A 20,665-nucleotide genomic window follows, 5' to 3' on the forward strand; every position below is an offset into this window, starting at 1 on the left:
GACGGAGGGCGGCCGGGAGAGGCCGCGGAGCCCGGGGGTGGGGGGAGACGAAGAAGAAGAAGGCGGCCCGGTGCCGGCCGCTATGGACCAGTGCGTGACGGTGGAGCGGGAGCTGGAGAAGGTGCTGCAGAAGTTCTCGGGCTACGGGCAGCTCTGCGAGCGGAGCCTGGAGGAGCTCATCCAGTACGCGGGAGGGCTGCGGCGGGAGATCCTCCAGACCGAGAGTACGTGAGGAACCCCCCACACACCCCGCTTTGCTTCCCTATCCCTGTCCGTTCCCAGCCCGCCGCCCTCCTTCCCCATTCGTCAGGGCAAAAAACGCTTCGAAAGGTCTTAAAAAATCCGTCCGTGTGGAACGCGAGGCCCGCAGGCTGCCCTCAGCCCTGCCCGGCTGTGCCCTCAGCGCGCTGTGAGCCGCTGGGCTGCTCAGCCCTGCGCCGTGTGGCCGGGGAGAGCCAGGAGATAAAGAGCGGGCTTGCAAGAAAGCAGCCAGCCCGCTGTTTATTTCGCCTTTCTCTTTGTTTTCTCTTTTCCTCGATGCTTTTGTCACTTGTTTACCTTCGTGGAGGGCGAAGCCGTTCTTCAGCTGGAAGCAAACACGGCCTCGTGAGTGGAGTTTCTGTTTTGCAGCCGGTGTGGGCAGCTCGGTCTCCAAAGCACGCTGTAAACATGAAACACTCAGCTTGCAAAATCAGCGCAGCGCCGTGTTTATGGATGGTGTGGGAGGGGTGCTGAGGCGGCTGAAGCGACTTCACCCAGCGCCCTACAGGAAGTGAGAGGTGGCTCAGGGATTAGGAGTAGGAGCTGCCCGGCTCCTCTGCCCAAACTTGACAGCAGGGTGTTTATCTCTCTGCTTTCTGGGGCTTGCTCTGCTTTGGTTCAGAGTCAAATGTGTTTGCTGTGGGTTTGTTACAAATGCAGGTGCGGTTCTCGTCTAGGAGCACTTTTAGTTCCGGGAACATAAACAGAAGTGCGTGAGAGTTGCTGCGTGCACAGAGCAGTTTGCATAAAGAGCAAATATGCAAATGCAGTTCTGAGGCAATTGTTTGGGATGAAGTCATGTTCTGTCTTTTTTGGTATTATTTTGGAAGTGCATCTCAGTAAATGGCGCTCAGTGGCTTTCCAAAGAGTTTGAGCTTGTGTGTTTTATCGACTGTCTTTAATGCATATCCTCACAAACAGATGCTGACCTTGCTTGGAAAGCTTTGTGGCACGGCCCTTAGGCTTGCATTGATACTTATAGGAATCTGTGGGATTGTGAAGGTTTTTAAGCATCCTGTTCCAGGCTGGATATGGCTCTGGGCAGCCTGGTCTAGTGGTGACCATGACTGTGACGGGGGTTGAAACTAGATTATCTGTGAGGTCCTTTGCAACCCAGGCCATTCTATGATTCTATTCCACATCCAGAGCTCTTACTTGTGTTGTAGTAAAGTGAAAACCCAGGGTGCTCCCTCCAGGCTCCACTTAACAAGTGTTTTGGGATGGTATTATAAAACCTCAGATGTGTTCTCAGCACTTACTGACCAACTGGTGTTGCTGTCCCAGCAGAGTGCATCCCAAAGTGAGTTTTCTTTTAGTCAGCGCTCTAGAATGAAGCTAATGTGTTGTCAGTGCATACTCAAATATCTCAGGGTTCTATTAAATTTTGATGTCTGTGGGTAGGCAGCTTTCATAGGTTTCCACGTACCTTTCTAGTAAGACTTGCAGCTTTTATGTGCTGTGACCTGAATTTTTTTTTTTTTTGAGAATTGATGGACACGGAAGCAGCCAGATATCCTAATGTGGAGCTCTGTAATATGGGAGTGTGAACTGCAGAAATATCCCTCTGTGCATGTGATTTAAAAGGGAAAATAAAAAGAAACAAAACAACAAAACAGATCCAAAAGTAATAGAAAGAAGTTCACGCTGTAGGATGAAATTTGAAAGCAAAGATGTATGGAAAGGCCTTAAATAGGCAGTGGCTATCAAAAGGAAATGGGTGGAGAAAAAAACTGTTAGTTTAGAGGCTGAAGCAGCTTCTAGCTTGTGCTCTTTTTCTGGTTCTTAACATTTCTTGAACTGTTTTTCATGTTAAAGCCCAAGCACAGAGCAGCCCCGTGTTGAGCCCTGTGGATAGGAAGACCAGGTTTGCTTTTCTTTTCCTTTAATGCATCTCATCTCCTTGAGCAGCCAAGGCAGGATTGCTTATTCTTCTTGGATGGTGGAAGCAATGTCTGGTCAGTGTCTGGCTGACTGAACTTGGCTTTGAGCTCTGCTCACTGCCTGGTGTCTGATTGCTGAAGTATTTCCTTTTAAATTGCAGCTCTGTATACCCAGTGCAGTGAAGCTGTCAGTCCGTGGCGTTGTGTGAGCACTGAATGCTGAGAGGGGTCTGTCTGCAGGCTTCCTTCTGCTGATTTATTGCAAGTAATCATGAGTTTAATTAAAGCAGAAAGAGATGCGTGTAGGGGGAGAAATCTTTTCACTTATAAATTTGATGGCTTTTCTGCTGTAGCTGGTTTCTGCTGTAGTGTGTGTTAGGGGACAGTAATCCACTTACTTGCTCGGAGTAGAAATACCAGTGTGTGTATAAGTTTTTTGGGTTTTAGCTTAATGGCTTTTCTAGGAAAAAATAGCTATTAATGTGTTTTATCTTCCCTGTTCATAGGGCAGTGCAGATTTGGGGAAGGAGCGCTTATGTTTTGGTTTTGGTATAATCTAACAGCATTTTGTCTTGGAAGAAAGCACCAGAAAGTTCCTTAATCCTTTATGTAAGTTTTAAATGTCTGTCACAGGAAGTAAACAGTAACAGAAATGATCATTATTGTTGAAGTAATGGTAGGAGGCCGACTTCAGGTGACAGTTGTGTGAAATTTCTTCTTGCAATTAGGATGTGTAGAGCCAAATTGGTGACTGTCCACTGTAGGCACTGTTTCCATCCTCAGTGAGAAAAAATGTAGAGCTCTGTCATTTTGCATCGGAGCTTAACGTTACCTTCATGGAACCAGAGTAAGAAACCCGATGCTTTATTTTTCCTTCATCCTTAAAAGCTCTGTCTATTGCAAAAATGCCATCAAATCTTCCATAGCAGAAGCTCGTGGAGATGAGCAGGGGTTGTTTACTTTCCTCGGGATGAACTAGTTGTAGTGTGTAACAACTTAAGCTTGTTTTTGCTGTTGACATCAACAGCAGAGTTGAAAGTTGGGATGCATAAGAGCAGACGTTAAGATTAAGCGGCTGCTGAATGGTTCCCTACCCCCTCCGACTGCAGCCTTGCTCTTTGTGAGCTGGGTTTCCCTTGCTCTCTCCAAGGCACATTGTCAAGTGTGCATTGTAATGGTTACTGTTTCTTTCTATTGTTCTCTCTCTATTGCTTGCCGGCATTGGAACTGATCTCTTCACATGTCACTCAAACCAGAAACGTGCTGAAGTACAGAATGAGAAAGAAACAAACTTTATGAAAAACTGATTGCTTTTTAAAATCTTTCCTTTAGAGAAATGCTTTGGGTTTTTATTTTCCACATGAATTGTTTGGATCTGGAATGTTAGGATAGCATTTCTGAGCTGATGTATTTAAAAAAGCCTTCAGTAGAGTTGAAGTGCTCAGTGTGTGTGCCTAAAGGAATCAGTCTTCATGTAGGATGGACTTTGAGGGAGGAGAGACCTGCAGAAGTAAGGCCGGCAAGTATCTCCTTCTGTTAGAAACCAAAACCTGAGAAAGGGCTGAAGTAAAGCACAGAAGGATGCTGTTGTCAACTTTGTTGTTGGTTGTTGCAGAGGGGCGTGAATTAGGTGAGGAGATGGCAAGGGGGTTGTAAGCATTGCATGTTTATATTGTCCCCAACGTGTATCATACAGCAGTGCATTTGGTGGGTGAGCTTAGCAGTATCATACTGCTAGAGATAAATCTTACCTGACCATCCACTCTTTCTTGGAAGCCTGATGTCAGGGCCTTTGTGGGCTATTTCACATCTCTCAAGGAGAGGCTGAGAGTGGCACTGTTTGGGGCTATCCCCACTGCTCAGGAAGCAAATGTTTCACAGCTCAAATCCAAGCTTACACCTTATAGAGTAAGGAGGTAGTTTGGGGGTGAGAGTAAATTGGGACCTCATTAATCCAAGCTTTGCTATCGTGTTGTTAACTTTAAACATTGTGCACTGATGTGTCTTCAGGGAGCTGTCTAGAAAAAAACTGATCCTGTAGTAGGTTAGAGGCTGTTTCCTGTTACGTTCTGTGAGATGTGTGTTTGGGAGTGTTTCTTGGAGACCTGTTTGTTAATCTGCTGAACTCAAGTAGAACGCACAATATGTTTACACTACTTTTTAAAGTGCTGCACTTATTGAGTGTTATTTTTGTACCAGACTGGTTTTCTTGTGGACTGAGCCATGTCCTGTGTGTCTTACTTAAGCTGCACTTGCTTCACCAATGCTTTCTAATTGTATTTCTTTTAATACCACTTGTCTTTATATGATGTTGCATGTTGAGAGATTTAAGTTATTTCTTCATAACAGAGTTGGTAATTTTCTTTTCTTTTGTGTTTAGATCAAGATGGAGACTTGTCAGGGACAATTTCACTTGTTATGACACAGTGTTGTAAAAGAATAAAGGACACAGTTCAAAAACTGGCCTCTGATCACAAAGACATTCACAGCAGTGTATCCCGAGTTGGAAAAGCCATCGATAAGGTATGTGTTTTGTGGCTTGATGATGTTATTGCGTGCATTCTGTGATCTGTACTCCTTCACAACATTGCGATTTGTGCTACTATTCATCTTAAGTCTTCCTTTCAGCTGCAGCAGTGTAGGGTTGGAGGCAGACATAAGACCATGTGATGTACAACGACACTTCAGAACTCCCATACAGAGTGCTCCATTTTGGAGCAGCTCTTCTTTCCAAGAGGATGTGGCATAGAGGTCCTGCTAGACCTGGTAACAGAACGTATTGCATCTGCATAGAAAATGTTTCTGCAACATCAGTCTTGATAAGGAGTATTATTCGTAGATGCGTGTTTCAGTTCTGGTTAATTGTTGGTAATGAATGACCAGGAAGTGGTATTCTGTTCTTGAAGGCAGCTTAGAAGCTGAAAGAATTTGAGACAGACATTCTTACGTATATCAGATGTGTTGTTGGTTTTTAGGGCTTAATTTCACAGGATTTAGATTGAATTTACTCTACTTTCATTAAAAACAAGTTTTCAGCTGGCCAAAAGCACTTGTATCATTACAGAGCACTAATTCATCATTTGAACATCTCATTTCAACCTTGTTAGTAATGGTAAGCTATTAAAGCATAATTTAACAGTAGCACAACAAACTGATGAGGTGCATAATGCTGCTTTGTGGGGCAGAATGTCTGTGCAGCTGTTAGGATTGTTTTGCTTATGATTGACCATCATGGAGAGCTCAAACTTTGTACTAATAGCTTTAATCCAAGCATCACTGTTATCCAAAGCTTAAGGATGCATCTGCCTTTAATCCTTGTTGCTGTATCTAAACCTATTAACTAGAGTAAAATTCTATCCTTATTACTGGTGTGAAGCCTGAAATAAATCTATGTAATCTTGTCCTGTGTTTGAAACTTTTCTATTCTGTCTTATCAAGTGGACTTTGTATGAAAAGCATTCAGATTTGGGTGTACCTTTTTAATTTAAATAGTCTGAGATAGAGCAGCCCTCGGTCTTGTATAAAGGCTGTAAATCTGCTGTGGAAGTTAGTGGCAATACTCCTTCAGGGCTGAAGGAGACAATGCATACGAGCTTAATAAAGTTGAGTCTTGAGTCTGATGTTCAAATTGCTGTTGCTTTGTCATGTGCACAGATCTGGCAGTGCTATTGCTGTCTTAGCGTTTTGTCTACTGGTTTCATTTCAAAAAGAATGGCTGTAAATGAAAACATTGGTTAAATTTGAAATGCTTGGTTTTCTAGAGCAGCAGAAGGGGATGCAGTGACCTACTCTGTGCCTGTACAGGGTCAGAAAAGCTGTTTCAAGGGCTGTTTCAAACTGAATTCAACTTGCACTGTGTGGTCTGCTTGTTCCTCTGAATTCTTGCTCTTGCTACGTGTGTGTAATGTTTTCAAGGCTTCCAGTGGAAACTGCACCAATCCCCAGTCCTGCTGGGAGTGAAGGACGTGTTTCTGTGCAATGCAGAGCACCAGTGAGGGTTATCTCCTTAGATAGGAACTGTTCAGCATGCAAGTAGTTTGGTTTTATCACTTCTCACTGGTTGTAGTATCTCTGTTACTTGAAAGTATATCCTGAAATCCCAGCATGTTTGTCAAATGAGAGTGTGATGTTTAAGCCCTGGACAGTAACACCTGAAAGGAACTTTCCATGTGTGTTCAGTGCTTTTTCTCCATGGAAAACATGCTCAAAAACTATTGAAATTGCCTTCTCCACACTGCTTCCCTGTAATATACTTAAGCTGAAAATAATAGCAGTAATTAACTGTAATTGATGTTGCAAATTGATTCTTGACACATTGTGGACAAAATATTACTGATTCCAAAGTGAAATGCTTGTCTGAATTTAAAGAAGCTGCCCTTGCTTCGATTCACAAGATTTGAGTCCCATTTGCTGTGTCTAAATCCTCACCCAGCATCTTCTCATTTCTTTTATGGCTGGATTAACATCTCTGGAACACCAGTTATGGTGGTTGTAGCTGTGTTTGCTCAGGCACGGATAAATGTAACTTAGGATTTTATTGCCTGATTTGAGGTTGGGAAACAGGCTAATCCTGGTACCAATTTAGAGTGACACATCTAAATGACATCTGTTGTTACATATAGCATCAACAACCCTACTGAAAGAATTTGCTGTATTTTCTTCTTGTGGCAAACAGGTTAATTTTTTTTTCCCAGTGTTGAGGAAGGGGTACATCTACACATCAGTTTTAGTCTGGTCTGCATTTAAGTTGGTTTAGTCATTACTTACTAACTTGGATGGGACCTAATGGATTACGTGCTTACGTGCCCCTTTCATTTTCTTCTTTGATAAGGAATGTTTGCATCCAGTTGTATCTGTAGCGTAGCAGCATTTGCTCTTCCAGCATTTGCACTTCCAGTGTTCATCCACCTCCTTGTTGTTCAGCACAGTGTTAGCAGGTAGCTCACTCATCAGTCTCCCTGTACATCACTCAGCTGCAATGAGTTCATCCCCAAGCATGGATGAGACAACTAAATGGGGCAAGTAAATGTTTCCCTCTAGCAACCATGTGAGCAGTAGCTGAATGCCTTCATTTAGGAAAGCTTTAGTAGTCTTTGTAAGCTGAGCATTATCTTGTGAACCAACAGACTGAACAGAGAACTTCTAACAGATGTGTTTGTGTTTGAGGTCAGAATTCAGAAGAAGGAAGGAATGCCCAAAGTAACCTAAGCTGGAAAACTGGCAAATGAAACTGTCTTTAGTCACCATTCTTCTTCACATCATGTTATTAATAGGGAAGGTTGTGTTGATTGAAATGGTTCATCATATGAGTGTCTTGAGTCCTCATATTTCAACAATTATCAGTAATATGTTTTGCTTTGCATTATTGGTAAATTTAGCACATAATATTCTACACCTTTCCTTTAGGCTTGTTAGGTTAGGCTCCTTAAAGAGTGGCTGCTGCTCTGCAATAAGAACTGACACTCTTCTAAGCTTAAAATTGAAAGTGTAAAATAAACATGTTGGGGTCTGTAATGTAAGGAATTCATTTAACTTCTGAAATGCTGTGAAATTCCCCATGCCATCAGTTGGCACACTGTTGGTATTTAGAAAACAAAGCTGGGAGATGTGTAGTCATGAGCATCTAATGCTGGCATGACAATTATGAGATAAGTAAGCGAAAGGCAAGCAGTAATTTGTTCTGACATGTGACAGTCACTCGCTGTGTGATGCACTGACAGTTCTTGAAACTGCTTAGGACCCACTGGGGGCAGAGCTGTAGAATCCCACATACCATAAAGACCCCAGAAATCATTAGTGTATTTATTATTATTTTTTTTAAAGAAAAGTAATTGAAATGAGAGCCTGATCAAACATGGGTTCATCAGAGAACAGATGAGGGGGAGGAAGAAAATAATTTATTGAGGTCCCTAGATTGTATTATATGACTTGAAGCTACAGAACTTCTAGGTTGGTGTGAGTCACTGTTACCATCTTTTATAGGATTAAAAAAAATCCAATTTGCAGTGGGGTTTTGAGAAGTTTCTCAAAGCTCATAGGCTTGTTTCAGAAAAAAAAATATATATATATATATATGTATAAGTGTGCTAGAAGTTAAAAAGGAACAAAAAATAACTTCATTGGTAATGAATCTTCTTTTCTATCCCAGAAACCAAAGTAATGAAAAAAGAGCTTATATGTTCTCAGTGCTGCCTCTGTTATTTGTTTAATACCTTCTCTATGGATTTGCTACCTGCTAGGGGTGTCTGGAAAGCAGTACCAGAATCAGCAATGGTATCGAACTGTAAAGGCTTCAAAGGATTGGCACAAATGAGAACAGTGTTATTTAATCTTCAAAATTCTTATGTTTTTCACTACAAAGTTTAAAGATGAGCAGCATGGCAGGGAATTTAGAAGTCGAGACACCTGTGTGGAAATGTTAGCTCTGAGACTTGTCTCAATGACAGTGATTTTGATGCTTGTCTTGCCCCACCATCTCCAAAAGATGGAAGAGAATTTGCTAGCCTAAGGTGAGTGTTTTACTGAGGGTTTACAAAGGGAGTGGTGGCTTTGAAGCTGTGTGTGTGGGGCTGAGGAGGCTGCTCCTTTCTCATGATGTTGCAGAGCAGCATCAAAGCAGTTTCAGTCCTGGAGGCTGGCAGCTGAAGGGAGGGTAGGTATTTGCTACCTGTTAAAGCAGCAGGTATAGCCATGTGGGTATTGTGAGGGAGATGTGTGATTAAAAGTGAGCCCTTCTGCCTGGAGGTTGGGTGGCTGGGTTGGGCCTGGGGGAGCTCAGATACAGAGCTTTGGGGGTGTTGCCATTGCTGCCACCCAGCCATGTTCCCTGAACAGTGGGGAGGGCTCAGCAAAGTGCAGATCTGCTGTGCTTCCCTCTGCATATTTCTTTGTGGGGACTTATTGTTTCAGCTGAAGTAAACTTGGGATTGATGAGGTGAAAGCTGCAAGGAGGTTGCTCTCTACTGTGGTTTTTTTCTTTATAAGAATCTCCTTCAAACTTGATCTCACTTCTAGAACAGATTAATAGGAGACTTCTGAGTGCTTTTGACAGCATTGCTCTGCAAATGTCTGTTGCCTGGTGTGTGTTGTCACAAAACATCATCTGACTTGTTGGGCTCTTTCTGAAGGTCAGAAGTATTGCAGCACTGGAATACAAAGTGCTGATCTAATGCAAACCCACTCTGCCGACTCGCATTTGTTTTGAAGCTGATTATCCAGCTCTGTACCAGCAGCCCTTGCCCCAGGTTGGGTTTTGACTAACCTGCTGCTCCAGTGTTAGCTGGCTGATGGAGAACTGCTGGTGCCTGGCTGCCAAACAGCTCGCACAGGCTCAGTGCTGTTTGCTGTGGCTGCTGTGACAGAGATGAGTGCTTGTGCAGTAGAGGTGTTCCCATATGGTGCAGAGCTGTTATCATCACAGAACCAAAGCTGAAGCACTGCTAATATCACCAAACTTCTGGTTTCTGAAGTTACTTCCTAGAAGGCAGCAGTAGTTACCAGGCAATCAGGCGATGCACTGCCTGCTGGGCTGTGGTTCTTTTGCAAAAAGTTTATTTTGGTTATTATTATGGGTGTGGGTATTTATTCAAATTATCTTGCTTGCCCAGAGCACTAAACATGTTAGCAGTTAAAATCCTTTTTTATATCCTGGGTTAGAGTAAGCGTTGCTCTGCCGTTGCCAAGAGGCACAGTGCCAAGTGTTACTAAAGAATCACTGTGACAACATTTTTACTTATTCCTGGAATATGTCCGTAGGCCACTGACCTAAAAATATGCTGCAATGGGATCACTGGGGTTAGATCTGCAAAAACACTCTGGGGTCTTCAAAGTTCAGGTGCTGCTATATTGAAATCTGCGGAAATTTGGATTTTGTTGTCATTGGGAGCCTGGGGAGAAGTGACATTTTCCTTTTCCAGCATTGTCTGCCCCCTCCAGTTATGTCAAAAATTCTTGAGTTAAAACTTTTACTTCTGATTCGGTGCCTCGTTGTGACAGTGATGCATTGATAATGCTATTTTAATTTTAACGTGGGTGATTTTTGTCTTCTGTTCTTATGCTGTTCAGTTTTCATGTATGGAAAAACTCTTTTCTGCAGATACTTTTTTCAGAAACACATTGCAGTCTGGAAGTCTCTTTATTAGTTAACTCCATTTCTCATTTGCTAGCTAACTTGTAATTTGTCAGTGTAGTTCCTTACGGTGGATAATATTGAGACGTGAGATGAGCAAGCCAAAGGATGTCTTCTGTACACAGGAGATAATGAAGCAGCTGACAGATACATTTTACTTTGAACGGGAGGTAATTAAGGGCAAACTGAGTAATAGGCAGAAAGCACTGGAGTGGAGACATAGGTGTCCTGCGTAAAAATTACATGAGGTTCTTTGTTCCAACCTATTAAATGTTAATTTGTACCTTTCAGAATTTTGACTCTGACATCAGCAGCGTGGGGATAGATGGGTGCTGGCAGGCTGACAGCCAGCGGATCCTCAACGAGGTGATGGTGGAGCACTTCTTCCGGCAGGGCATGTTGGATGTGGCCGAGGAACTGTGTCAGGTAACGATAGTGTGGATGTTGAATGTTATTGAACGTGGAGCGTTATGCTTTGTGATAGCATCCTTATTTGAATGCTAATTTTCCAGGTGAATATTGAAACTGTCTGAAAAAAAACCAGCAGTTTAATTGCCTCTTTTTTAGGCTTTAACCTGAAGCGTGCCTTTGTTTTTCAGGAATCTGGTCTATCAATAGATCAGAGTCAGAAAGAACCATTTGTGGAATTAAATCGAATATTGGAAGCATTAAAAGTTAGAGTTCTGAGACCTGCATTAGAGTGAGTCTGCTCATTTTTTTCCTCCTTTTTAGAAATTCTTTTAATAAATCCATTGTTTGTGGCTTTAAATATTATCTTGTTTTGATGTGTCCTCATTTGTTCTTTGTGACGTCTTAATTATTGAGCAGATGTTTTCCAGTTGTTCTCTTGTTGTCCCTCCCAATGGCCAACGCTTAACTAAGAAAAGGATCCTGAGAGCCATAGAATCATAGAATTGCTCAGGTTGGAAAAGACCTTAAAGATCATCAAATCCAACCACAAAGGATTAAGGGTTAATTTAAGCTTTTGGGAGGAAAATTAACTTAGAGAACCGGTGATCTGCCATGATGGTTCTTTACCTTAGTTACAGTGAAACACTAGTGAGTATTATACACAAAGGTCCAGCTGTCGAGGACAGTAGAACTTAATAAAGGTGTTTGGTATCACCAAGTCTTCTTTGCTTCACCAAGCCCTGGTGGTGAGCAGAACTTAGATTCAGGATCAACTGTATCACTTTTTCCTCAAACCAGTTCCCTGTTTAGTGCAGATAAAGACTGGGAAGAGGGAATGAAAGGATAGATGTGATCTGTAAGGACTACTGCCAGGTAGGTGATCATTAATATCATAATATGTCCTGGTAGCCAGAAAGTGTTTCTGGTGTGTGAGTTGCAGGTGGAAGCGTGGGCTGAAAGTGTGATCTGAACAAAACAACTCGAGGAGTCCAAGAGTTGGAGGTTCTGTCTGAGCATTCAGCATTACCTGAAGTCTGAGAGTAGCTGAGATGTTATCAGTCAGCCTCAGACTAAAATATTTTCATCACCTTCCAACCACTAGACTTGTAAGATGGTGCTATAAGGGAAAGATGATGAAATATCTCATGGTTTTATAGTTTCCAGGAGTGGGTACGTATCTATGCTGTACAAATCAGAGCAACTTTTATTTTTAAAAACAATAAAGTACCAAACCAACCCTCAGCCTATTCTTGTGGCTTTGGTAAGCTTGCTCAAAAGCAAGAAAAAATAAAATAGCTTTTTAGCAACCTTTTGAAAGTAAGAGACATGGAACAAAACATTGAAAATGTATTTCATTCTAGATCTTAATTTGTACACCTAAAATGCTTTTTTTTTTTTCTTTTTTGGCCTTATTTGGCAACTAAATACTTATGTGAAATGTACTTGAATGCATTTTTCCACTTGTAACATGAACCAGCTCAGCTGTATGTCAATTCAGAGGTCATTGGCATCTACACTAAATGTAGGATGCTCTGATATCAAGCCTGAAGTAAAATCCTGGAGTACAGCTCTGAGTCATGCAAAGTTTGACCCAGGTAACCTTTGCATATAGTTACACAGGTGGAAAGCTCAGCTGGTTTATTGCCATTGCATTGGGTAAATGAAGGGAAGCAGCACTGCAATGCTTTGTGATGCAGCTGAAGCAGAATTTAATGTTGGCTACACCACATACTGCCTGTAGTTCAAGTAGTAACATAGCTGTTGTAAAGGATGCTCTCTTTCTGAGGAACAGTAAATTATTGCTGTTATGTCCATCTACCTCAAGTCACTAACTTTGCTTTAGCTCACATTACCCAGGCCCTGTGTCTTATTCGTGGCAATTTAGCCACATTGTGTCATTCCTGCAATGTGTTGAATATTTTTCAAACAAAGGAGAAGGCATGGTCCTTCTTCAAAGGAAGCCTTATTCCCCAGATAGCTGAATTAGACGGAGAATAGAATGTATTGTTAGTTCAATTTGTATGCTGGATTCCCTCCCCCACCCTGCCTCATTTCTGCTTATAGTGTGACTTTTTAGGGCAAAAACTCTCTGCCTCTGTTTGCCTGGTGTTGGGCACAAATTCTTATGTAAAAAATGTAGCTGTTAGGACAAATGTGAAAAATGTGACAAAACTCTATCCAGCTTAAGAACTGAGCTGTGTCTCAAAATGCAGTTATTCCTCAGAATTGCTGATGCTGATGTAGTTTCCCATGTTTCTCAGCAGTGATCAGGAGGAACCCTCTTTGTGAAGCTTTGATGGGAGTTACTGGCAGGTTCAGAACTTCTGACTGTAGTCTCCCAGGGAATAGGTGTTGTCATCCTCTGTGTCTGTAAAGCAGTAAGGTCTTGGTATTCATTGTGACCTCTGGGGCATGGTTTAAGCTTACTTTAATCTTTGTCAGGGTTTATGAGATTCATCCTAACTAAATCTAACTAAATTCCACCTAGGAGTTAGAAGAGAGCTGTAGTTTGCATAGTGTACAGTAAACTTAAAAAATATGAAGTACTTGAGGATAGATCTGAGTTACAGAATTGAAAACACTCTGAAAGTATCATTTTGAGAGGTGTTAGGAAGACAGATGTTGTGATTACTGATGATTTTGAACTGTGGTGGGGAGTATGTGAGTTGAATGTTTTAGCCATCATTTGCTTTTTCTTTTTCTGTTGCAAATCCTTTGAATAGGATGGAACACGCTGGTCCAAACACCTCAGGCCTTGCTTCTCTGTTTGCTTTCTTCTCATCCAAATCAATGCTGCCACTCAGAGAACAAAAAAACAGAAAGCTTGTCTAAAAGCTAGTTTGGAAAAACAGCCTCTATTGCAGACAGTTGAAAATAACACAAATCATATTTTTAGCAGAGCCACGTACCGTATCCTGACTGATTTCTCTTCCCCTTGTACCTGCAGTGCATGGACTTGTTCTTTGATGCTTCCATAGATGAACTTCCCCTCTCCAGGGCAACATACACACAAACACAGTGGCAGCAGAAGATGTTGGGAAATGAGGAATTTGGAAAATATGTTGTTGAAAGTGTTGGTCAAACTTGTATGACATGCAGCAGAAGACTGTAATTGTTAAGATTCAGTGACATTAACTCAAATATAGGAATTAATTTCAGCTATTTCTACCTTCTATTGTGCCTAAATCAGTCTTGCCTTCCAATTGCTGTGTTAGAAGGCACGGGCTAACCTATGCAGCACTAGAAGTATGTTGTACGTGTATTGTGCATGCAGCATAACTCCTACTTGTAAAGGATCTTACTCTTTTCTGTGCTCCACGTAGGCTAATAGAAGTTCAAGGAACAGTCACCTTCTTGAAATAGATGTTTGATAATTGTAATAATTTGATATCATGTGGGCTGACATTTAATTACTCCTGTGTCACGTCCCTTTGTACCTCCTCGTTTCTTCCAGGTGGGCGGTATCCAACAGAGAAATGCTTATGGCACAGAATAGTTCACTGGAGTTCAAACTACACAGATTATATTTCATTAGTTTATTGATGGGTGGAACAGCAAATCAAAGAGAAGCACTTCAGTATGCGAAAAACTTCCAGCCATTTGCCCTAAACCACCAGAAAGGTAAGGTTTTATTCCCCTCGTTGTGACCAAGGCACTTGGAAGTGACATGTGGTAGTTAAATACAAATCATGTTCCAAGTGTTCGGTCATTATTTTCATTTATTTTCATAGCACACTGGGGCTCTCATAGGTGAAAGTGTCTGTTCTGTGGTGGCTGGAATTACAGGTTGTAGAGGTGAGGATGTGTGTCGTTGTTTTGGTATATCTTCCACTTCTGCTCGTTTCTCTCGTACAGTCTAAAAGTGAAGATGCCAGCTTCTATTCATAGCATAAAACAACTAACTGTTCCTCGTCCCTCACAGATATTCAGGTTTTGATGGGCAGCCTGGTGTATCTGAGGCAAGGCATAGAGAACTCGCCGTACGTTCATCTATTAGATGCAAATCAGTGGGCGGACATCTGTGACATCTTCACAAGAGATGCCTGTGCTCTTCTGGGTCTCTCAGTTGAATCACCACTCAGTGTTAGGTATGCTGCTTTTTGCTTGCTTTTAAGACCTAGTACATAGAGTTTTGGTTTCTGTTTCTAATTGAGAACAAAATAAATGCTGACAGGTAGTCTTATTTAGCTCGTGTGAAGTAAAGAGTGTGGTTACAATTACCTCCAATGAGATTTGCAAAGATGTGAATGATGAGAGATTCTGGTGTGCTGGACTTTCTCAGCTGGAGAGGAAGCATCTTTTCAGCTCAAAAGGAAGCATTCATGGAAGGATCTTGGCTTCTGTAGCTTAGACAGAAGGATGAGGATGGCCATCAGCCATTTATTTCCACAACAAGTGTGTGAAAACTGTTCCTGCTGTGTAACCACAAAGCACTAAAGCTCCAGCCATGATTTTGTCAGCACTTGATCATCTCTTTTTAATCCACATGTTTTTTCACCTGTCTTCTCCTTACAAGAATGTTTAAATCAGGTTGTGATTTTAACTGCTCAAATTTCCAAACTATTTGTTGGCCCTCATTTGCAAAGGATAAAGGCACTTTGAAGCCCAGTAGCTAATCTGACAAAATGCAAATTGATAGTAGGCTGTCAAAAATGTTAAGAAAAAGCAGTTTAATCTCCTTCTAGCTTTTCAGAAATAATACAGATCAGCTGCTATTTAACCTTTGGCTGCCAATTATCTGATGTTCTGGTTTCTATTTCAAGCATTTAATGGAAAATAAATTACATGCATCTTTCAGGGTTAGTTTCAGTACTCAGCAAAAGCTTCCTTAGTTTCCTTACCTCTTCCTGGGTTTGTTTTTTAACTACTATTTGCATTTTATTATTCTCCTTTAGAGCTCTGTTTGAAGTTGTCCTACCTTCTGCTTCTCCTGTTTCACGCCTCTGTCATAAACTACAACAAAGGGAGTGCTTCCACATGAGTTGTCTTCCTGGAATAAACAAAAACAGTTTCAGTTAGAGGATTTTATAGATAGCCTAAATTATGGATATCTATAACTTTGGTTGTTTGTTCTCATTTTGTTCCTGTTGCAGTGAAATGAGTGACCATCCTTTTGTGCTGCCACTGTAATGCTGCAGCTTTCAGTGCAAGTGTCTGAGATTTTCAATGAAGTGGAAAAATCCCTCATATTTGGATCTGTTGGTCTCTTGGTTTGAGCCCAATTTGAATTTGATTGTGCTGCAACATGTTTACTACACAGGTGGTGTCAATATTCGTGTCATAAATAAGGCTGTTTGAAACTGACGTGACCTTTGGTGCTGCAAATCCTTTAAAAATTAAACTAGCTTAAAGCGAAATCCCTGTTATCAAATGTACTGCTTTTTAGAATGTTGATAGCAGTCACCTGCTGTAGTTTTCTTTTAAAGACTGATTGGTTTCTTCAATGTGTGTCTAATTCAGGTCTTACGGTCTGAATTACTGTGTGGAGTCAATAGGAAAACTTAATGCACTGAGGAGGTCATTGCTCGAGGTCTTGAAGGACAGCAGGATACCAAATTGTTATTCATATTTATGTTTTACTTGAATTGTTAGACACCCATTGGACTCATCTAGAGATGTAGTGTAGAACAGCTAACGCAGTAGTACTTTTATGATACCACCTGTATAAACTTCCCAAAGAGTTAACACAAGTTACTCAGTGCTGACACCAACAAAAAGCCAAGTGCAAGGAATGAAAAAGCCACTCATTAGGAGAGGTACTTCATTTCATTTTTCTTTAAAATAGCAGGCAGCAGGCTGGTAGGCTTCAGGCACATCCCTCACAAGAAAACTAGCCATTGCTGTAGAAACCTTAAAAATAAGCCTCTGGAGGAGCAGAGGAGAGGAAGGTCATGATAATAAAACATGCACAAATAACAAAATGATTTACTAGAGAAGCAGGCTGATAAATTCTGTTTCTGTTGTTTCTGATTTCCAGGCCCGAAGCACTGTTGTTAGACTGAAGTTATTGGCCATCTAAATGTCTGTTAAATTGTCAAAAATCTTTGTTAATGCTTTGAAGTATTTTCCTTAAAGTAACGTGGGAAGTTCTGGAAATGAGTAGCTCTCAGAGCAGGCAGAATGTTAAGGCACTGCCACAGTACAGCTGTATACTGCTGCTCTTGTTCCAGTCACTGCATGTTGTGCTTTCCTTCCTTCTCTTGCCTGACAATATTTCCTTACATTTGTTTTCTTTCTTTACTCAGAAGCACGGACACAAATTGAATGAAATAGTATAACACTGTTGAATCTAAAAGTTTTTTAAAATAGAAAAACAAGAAATAGTTATTTGCTAAAACTCACATTATATTAATGTTGGTTTTTTGTTTTTTTTTCCTGCAGTTTTTCAGCAGGTTGTGTAGCATTACCAGCTCTAATTAATATCAAGGCAGTTATTGAACAAAGGCAGTGCACAGGTGTTTGGAACCAGAAGGATGAACTACCGGTGAGTTAATGCTGAGCTGTTATGGGGCAGATGGATCTCTCATGGAAATGCAGGTTTCAGGCTGCTTGTGTGCTGAATGCTAAGGGATGTCATACATAACCACCAGCTCCAGCAACTCCAGGGTCTGAGGTTTCCTATACAGAGACTTCAGGATCTCTGCTCAGGCTGATCACAGAACCACAGAATGGCCTTGGGGGTCAATGAATGGGTTGAAAAGGACCACAATAATCATCTGGTTTCAACCCCTGTGCTGTGTGCACGTTTGCCAACCAGCCTGGCTAATAGACTTGGCTGCTGCTTTTCTGTTTGTAGGCTCAGCTCATAGCGAAGCTGTGCATGAATCACCACCCATACTTACTTGCACAAGGGCCACTGGTATGACCAGCTGTGCAGGCTGCCATAGGCACGGCACTGCCTTCAGCAGCACCCACGTACAGGACTTGCATAAAACATAAGCATGGACAGCTGAGTCCCCTTCCACTTCTGTGGCTGATAAAGTTTGAATCTCACTGGGGAACATGAACTTCCTCCAATTAGGCTTGAGATCTCTTCATAGGTTGTTTTGCATTGACACTTAATCAGGCAGTTATGAAGGAGAAGATGTAGTGCTGGATCTGTGTCTGGGGGTATACATTGGGATCCAGTGCATTATGCTTCCAGCACAGCTCTTGAGTTAAAAGGAAGCTGAGTTATTATGAAATCCTGTTTTCCCTTTACAGCTTTTACTAGGCTCATGCAGCTCTCCAGTGACCTGCTCCTGATTTGGAAATAAATCCTGTTTAGTGCAAACTGGGCATGGATTGTGTTAACCTCACTGATTGTAGCTAGAAGAGATTCATATGTAGCTTCAGTGCATGTGTTTTTTCTCAGCTGCTTTTTTGTAACAGTGAGAGTGGAATCCTCAAGTGTGCACATTTGAGCCCTGCACATTTGAGTCAGTCCTTTCCTTAAGTCATGTATGTGCTCTTTTCTATTTGAGGTGTTACTTTCTGAAGTCATTTAGTGCTGATGGCAGGAGTATTTTTGCACCAGTGTTTTCTGTGTTACTGCTGAAGAGAAATAATTCTGATGCACTTTAATATTGATGGGATTTTTAGGTGAGGGGGAAGTCCTTTAGGAAGCTGTAGAAATCACTGGCTAGAAAATAGAATGCCTTTTGGGTCATCAGCTCAGTTTTCCTAACAGAGCACAGATCTACACTAAAATATACACCTGTCTTTTGTCAGAATACTCTGCTTTTTTAGGGAGTCGGGAGGGAGAGCAACATAAATTACCATTTTAAGATCACAATGAAGTGTTTTTGACTGGGAAGTTGTGAAGCATCAACATGATGGACTTTGCTGCCTTCAGTGCTGAGTTACAGTTCTTAAGGGATTTGTGACGTAAAGGAATAATTGTCTGGAAATGTTGCTTCTCAAGATAAATCATCTTCATTTTTTTCACAGATTGAGGTGGACCTTGGTAAAAAGTGCTGGTACCATTCAATATTTGCTTGTCCCATTCTCCGTCAACAAACAACAGATAATAATCCACCTATGAAATTAGTCTGTGGTCATATTATATCAAGAGATGCTTTGAATAAAATGTTTAATGGCAGCAAGTAAGTACCATTTTTTTGCATTCCAAGTGAAGTATAGAGAATGATGAATCTTAAGACTAGAGTGTGGCATTTGAGGAACGCTGCGTCCCCATTCCATAACTGGTAGAAGCTTGTAAGTCTTGGAGTATGACTTTGAAATCAGGTGGCTGAGCTGATGTGCTGGAGAATAGCATAAGAAACCCTCTGATGTTGTAGAAAGGGAATACATGAAGGAATGTAGTGAACAGAGTAACTTTCCAAGCTCCAAATGCCACCATGTCATCACAAAATTCAAAGAGAGACTTCTGCACACCTGTTTTTTTCACTGGGAGCAAGGCTTGTAATGGTGGAAACACCTTTTAATGTAGGCAGGGGAAGTACATCTGTGAGGAAATATGGCTTAGCAATTGAGTGGGTAGTTGAATTATCATCCCCTGGTAGCTGCGGCCTTTTGGAAAGGAGGAAAACTTGGGGGAGAGCTGTACAGATTTCCTTCAGGAAGAAGGTAATGTGGATTGAATGTTTGCAGCTTCTGTGAAGGCTGTTGGCTTAATTTAGAGCTCTTGGTTGTTTTGTGACATCCAGTATGAAAACAAGTAATACTGTGATTGAAAACATTGAGTAATGTTTGCATGCTTTGCTCTTTTTAAAACAAACAAACAAGAAAAAGGGAAGGTATACTTTTGGGATAACTTCATCCGTTTTTAAGCCAGTAAGCTTACTGCTATGTTATTCCTGTCTGTGGTCGCTCATTCCTGATGCTTTTGTTCATCAGTTTTAGTAACAGAACAGCTCTGACAAAATTAACTTTGGGGAATGAAAGGTGCAAACTTAGAGATGGGGGAAAATGCATCAGTGCTAGAAGAAATGCAGTGAGCAGATGGAATTGTGCTGGTGGAGACCTCAGCAGGGAGGACAGGCTGACCTATTTAGCCATAGCCTGCAGGAGCTGATCTTTGTGGATTGAGAAATGACAGCATTTTGGGAATCAGGGAGTAAGACTGACTGGATGTTAATGAAGTCACACTGAAAGCCACCAGCCTGCTTATAATGGCTTAAATGCAACAAACTAACCCCAAAGCTTAAATAATAGATTAACCATAAAGAATAATTTCCTGGTATTTAATAATTCAGAGGAGAGTGGGTAGAAGGTGAGAAAACATAATTAGAGGAAAAAAAGATGGGATAAGGTTTCTTTTTGTGAAAGGTAACTTTTAGCAGAGCCTTCAAGTATTTTTGTTGTGTGCTGCTGGGGGAAAAGAGGAAGGAGTGTCACTGCCAGTCTGATACCTTTGTGGTGGAGGAAGAAACTTAGTGCTTAGCTGTGCTTCAGCAGTGCTAAGTCTCCAGAAAGCATACTGCTACTGGGCTTCTGTCTGCATTACCACCATTCTAACATGCTGTCTTTGTCCCCAGATTAAAATGCCCCTATTGTCCAATGGAACAGAGTCCTGGAGATGCCAAACAGATATTTTTCTGAAGAAAAGCTTCATTATGCGGTTTGTAAGTGACACTCTGCAATTCAGGTGCATTTGGGGAGAATTAAAACACACCTGTTCCATTTTATGCAGCAGACTGAGGACTCCTATGTTTGTATAAGCTAATGCTACAGAAACTTTGCCAACATTTAGTATATACATACCAAGTGGAAATGCTACAGAAATATTATTACCATAGGGCTTTACTATACTCTTGGTCTCCATATCTGATCAAGTTACTACACCAGCAGTTGTCATTCAATGCAGGTTTTTGTACTCAATTATATGGTGACTTTTTACTTTTTAAAAGCAGAAATGGATCCACCCCCATTTGTTTAATATTCCTCCTGCTATCATCTATCAGTAACTGTCACCTTAGAGAATGTTTGTGGAAAAAGTTTTATTTCCTGTAATGTGTACATAATTAAAAGTAAATACTTCAGA

General features: G+C 41.3%; 1 protein-coding gene across 1 annotated transcript; it reads left to right on the top strand.

The window, feature by feature from the left end:
* The first annotated feature begins 6 nt into the window (after positions 1–6).
* On the top strand, positions 7–20,665 carry RMND5A (required for meiotic nuclear division 5 homolog A). The gene is made up of 9 exons (XM_010710600.1): positions 7–224; positions 4,522–4,664; positions 10,561–10,695; positions 10,869–10,969; positions 14,135–14,301; positions 14,603–14,768; positions 17,062–17,164; positions 18,610–18,764; positions 20,160–20,665. Exons 1-9 carry the CDS (start codon positions 83–85, stop codon positions 20,221–20,223), a joined length of 1,176 nt encoding a protein of 391 aa, XP_010708902.1. The 5' UTR covers positions 7–82; the 3' UTR covers positions 20,224–20,665.

This window comes from Meleagris gallopavo, chromosome 4, assembly GCF_000146605.3.
Source record: "Meleagris gallopavo isolate NT-WF06-2002-E0010 breed Aviagen turkey brand Nicholas breeding stock chromosome 4, Turkey_5.1, whole genome shotgun sequence".
In the NCBI taxonomy this organism is placed as follows: Eukaryota; Metazoa; Chordata; class Aves; order Galliformes; family Phasianidae; genus Meleagris; species Meleagris gallopavo.

Coding starts and splice junctions, on each gene's coding strand:
- RMND5A (XM_010710600.1), top strand. CDS start 83: ATGGACCAGTGCGTGACGGTGGAGCGGGAGCTGGAGAAGGTGCTGCAG. Junction 10,696..10,868: donor TGGCCGAGGAACTGTGTCAG/GTAACGATAGTG, acceptor TTTGTTTTTCAG/GAATCTGGTCTATCAATAGA. Junction 10,970..14,134: donor GTTCTGAGACCTGCATTAGA/GTGAGTCTGCTC, acceptor CGTTTCTTCCAG/GTGGGCGGTATCCAACAGAG.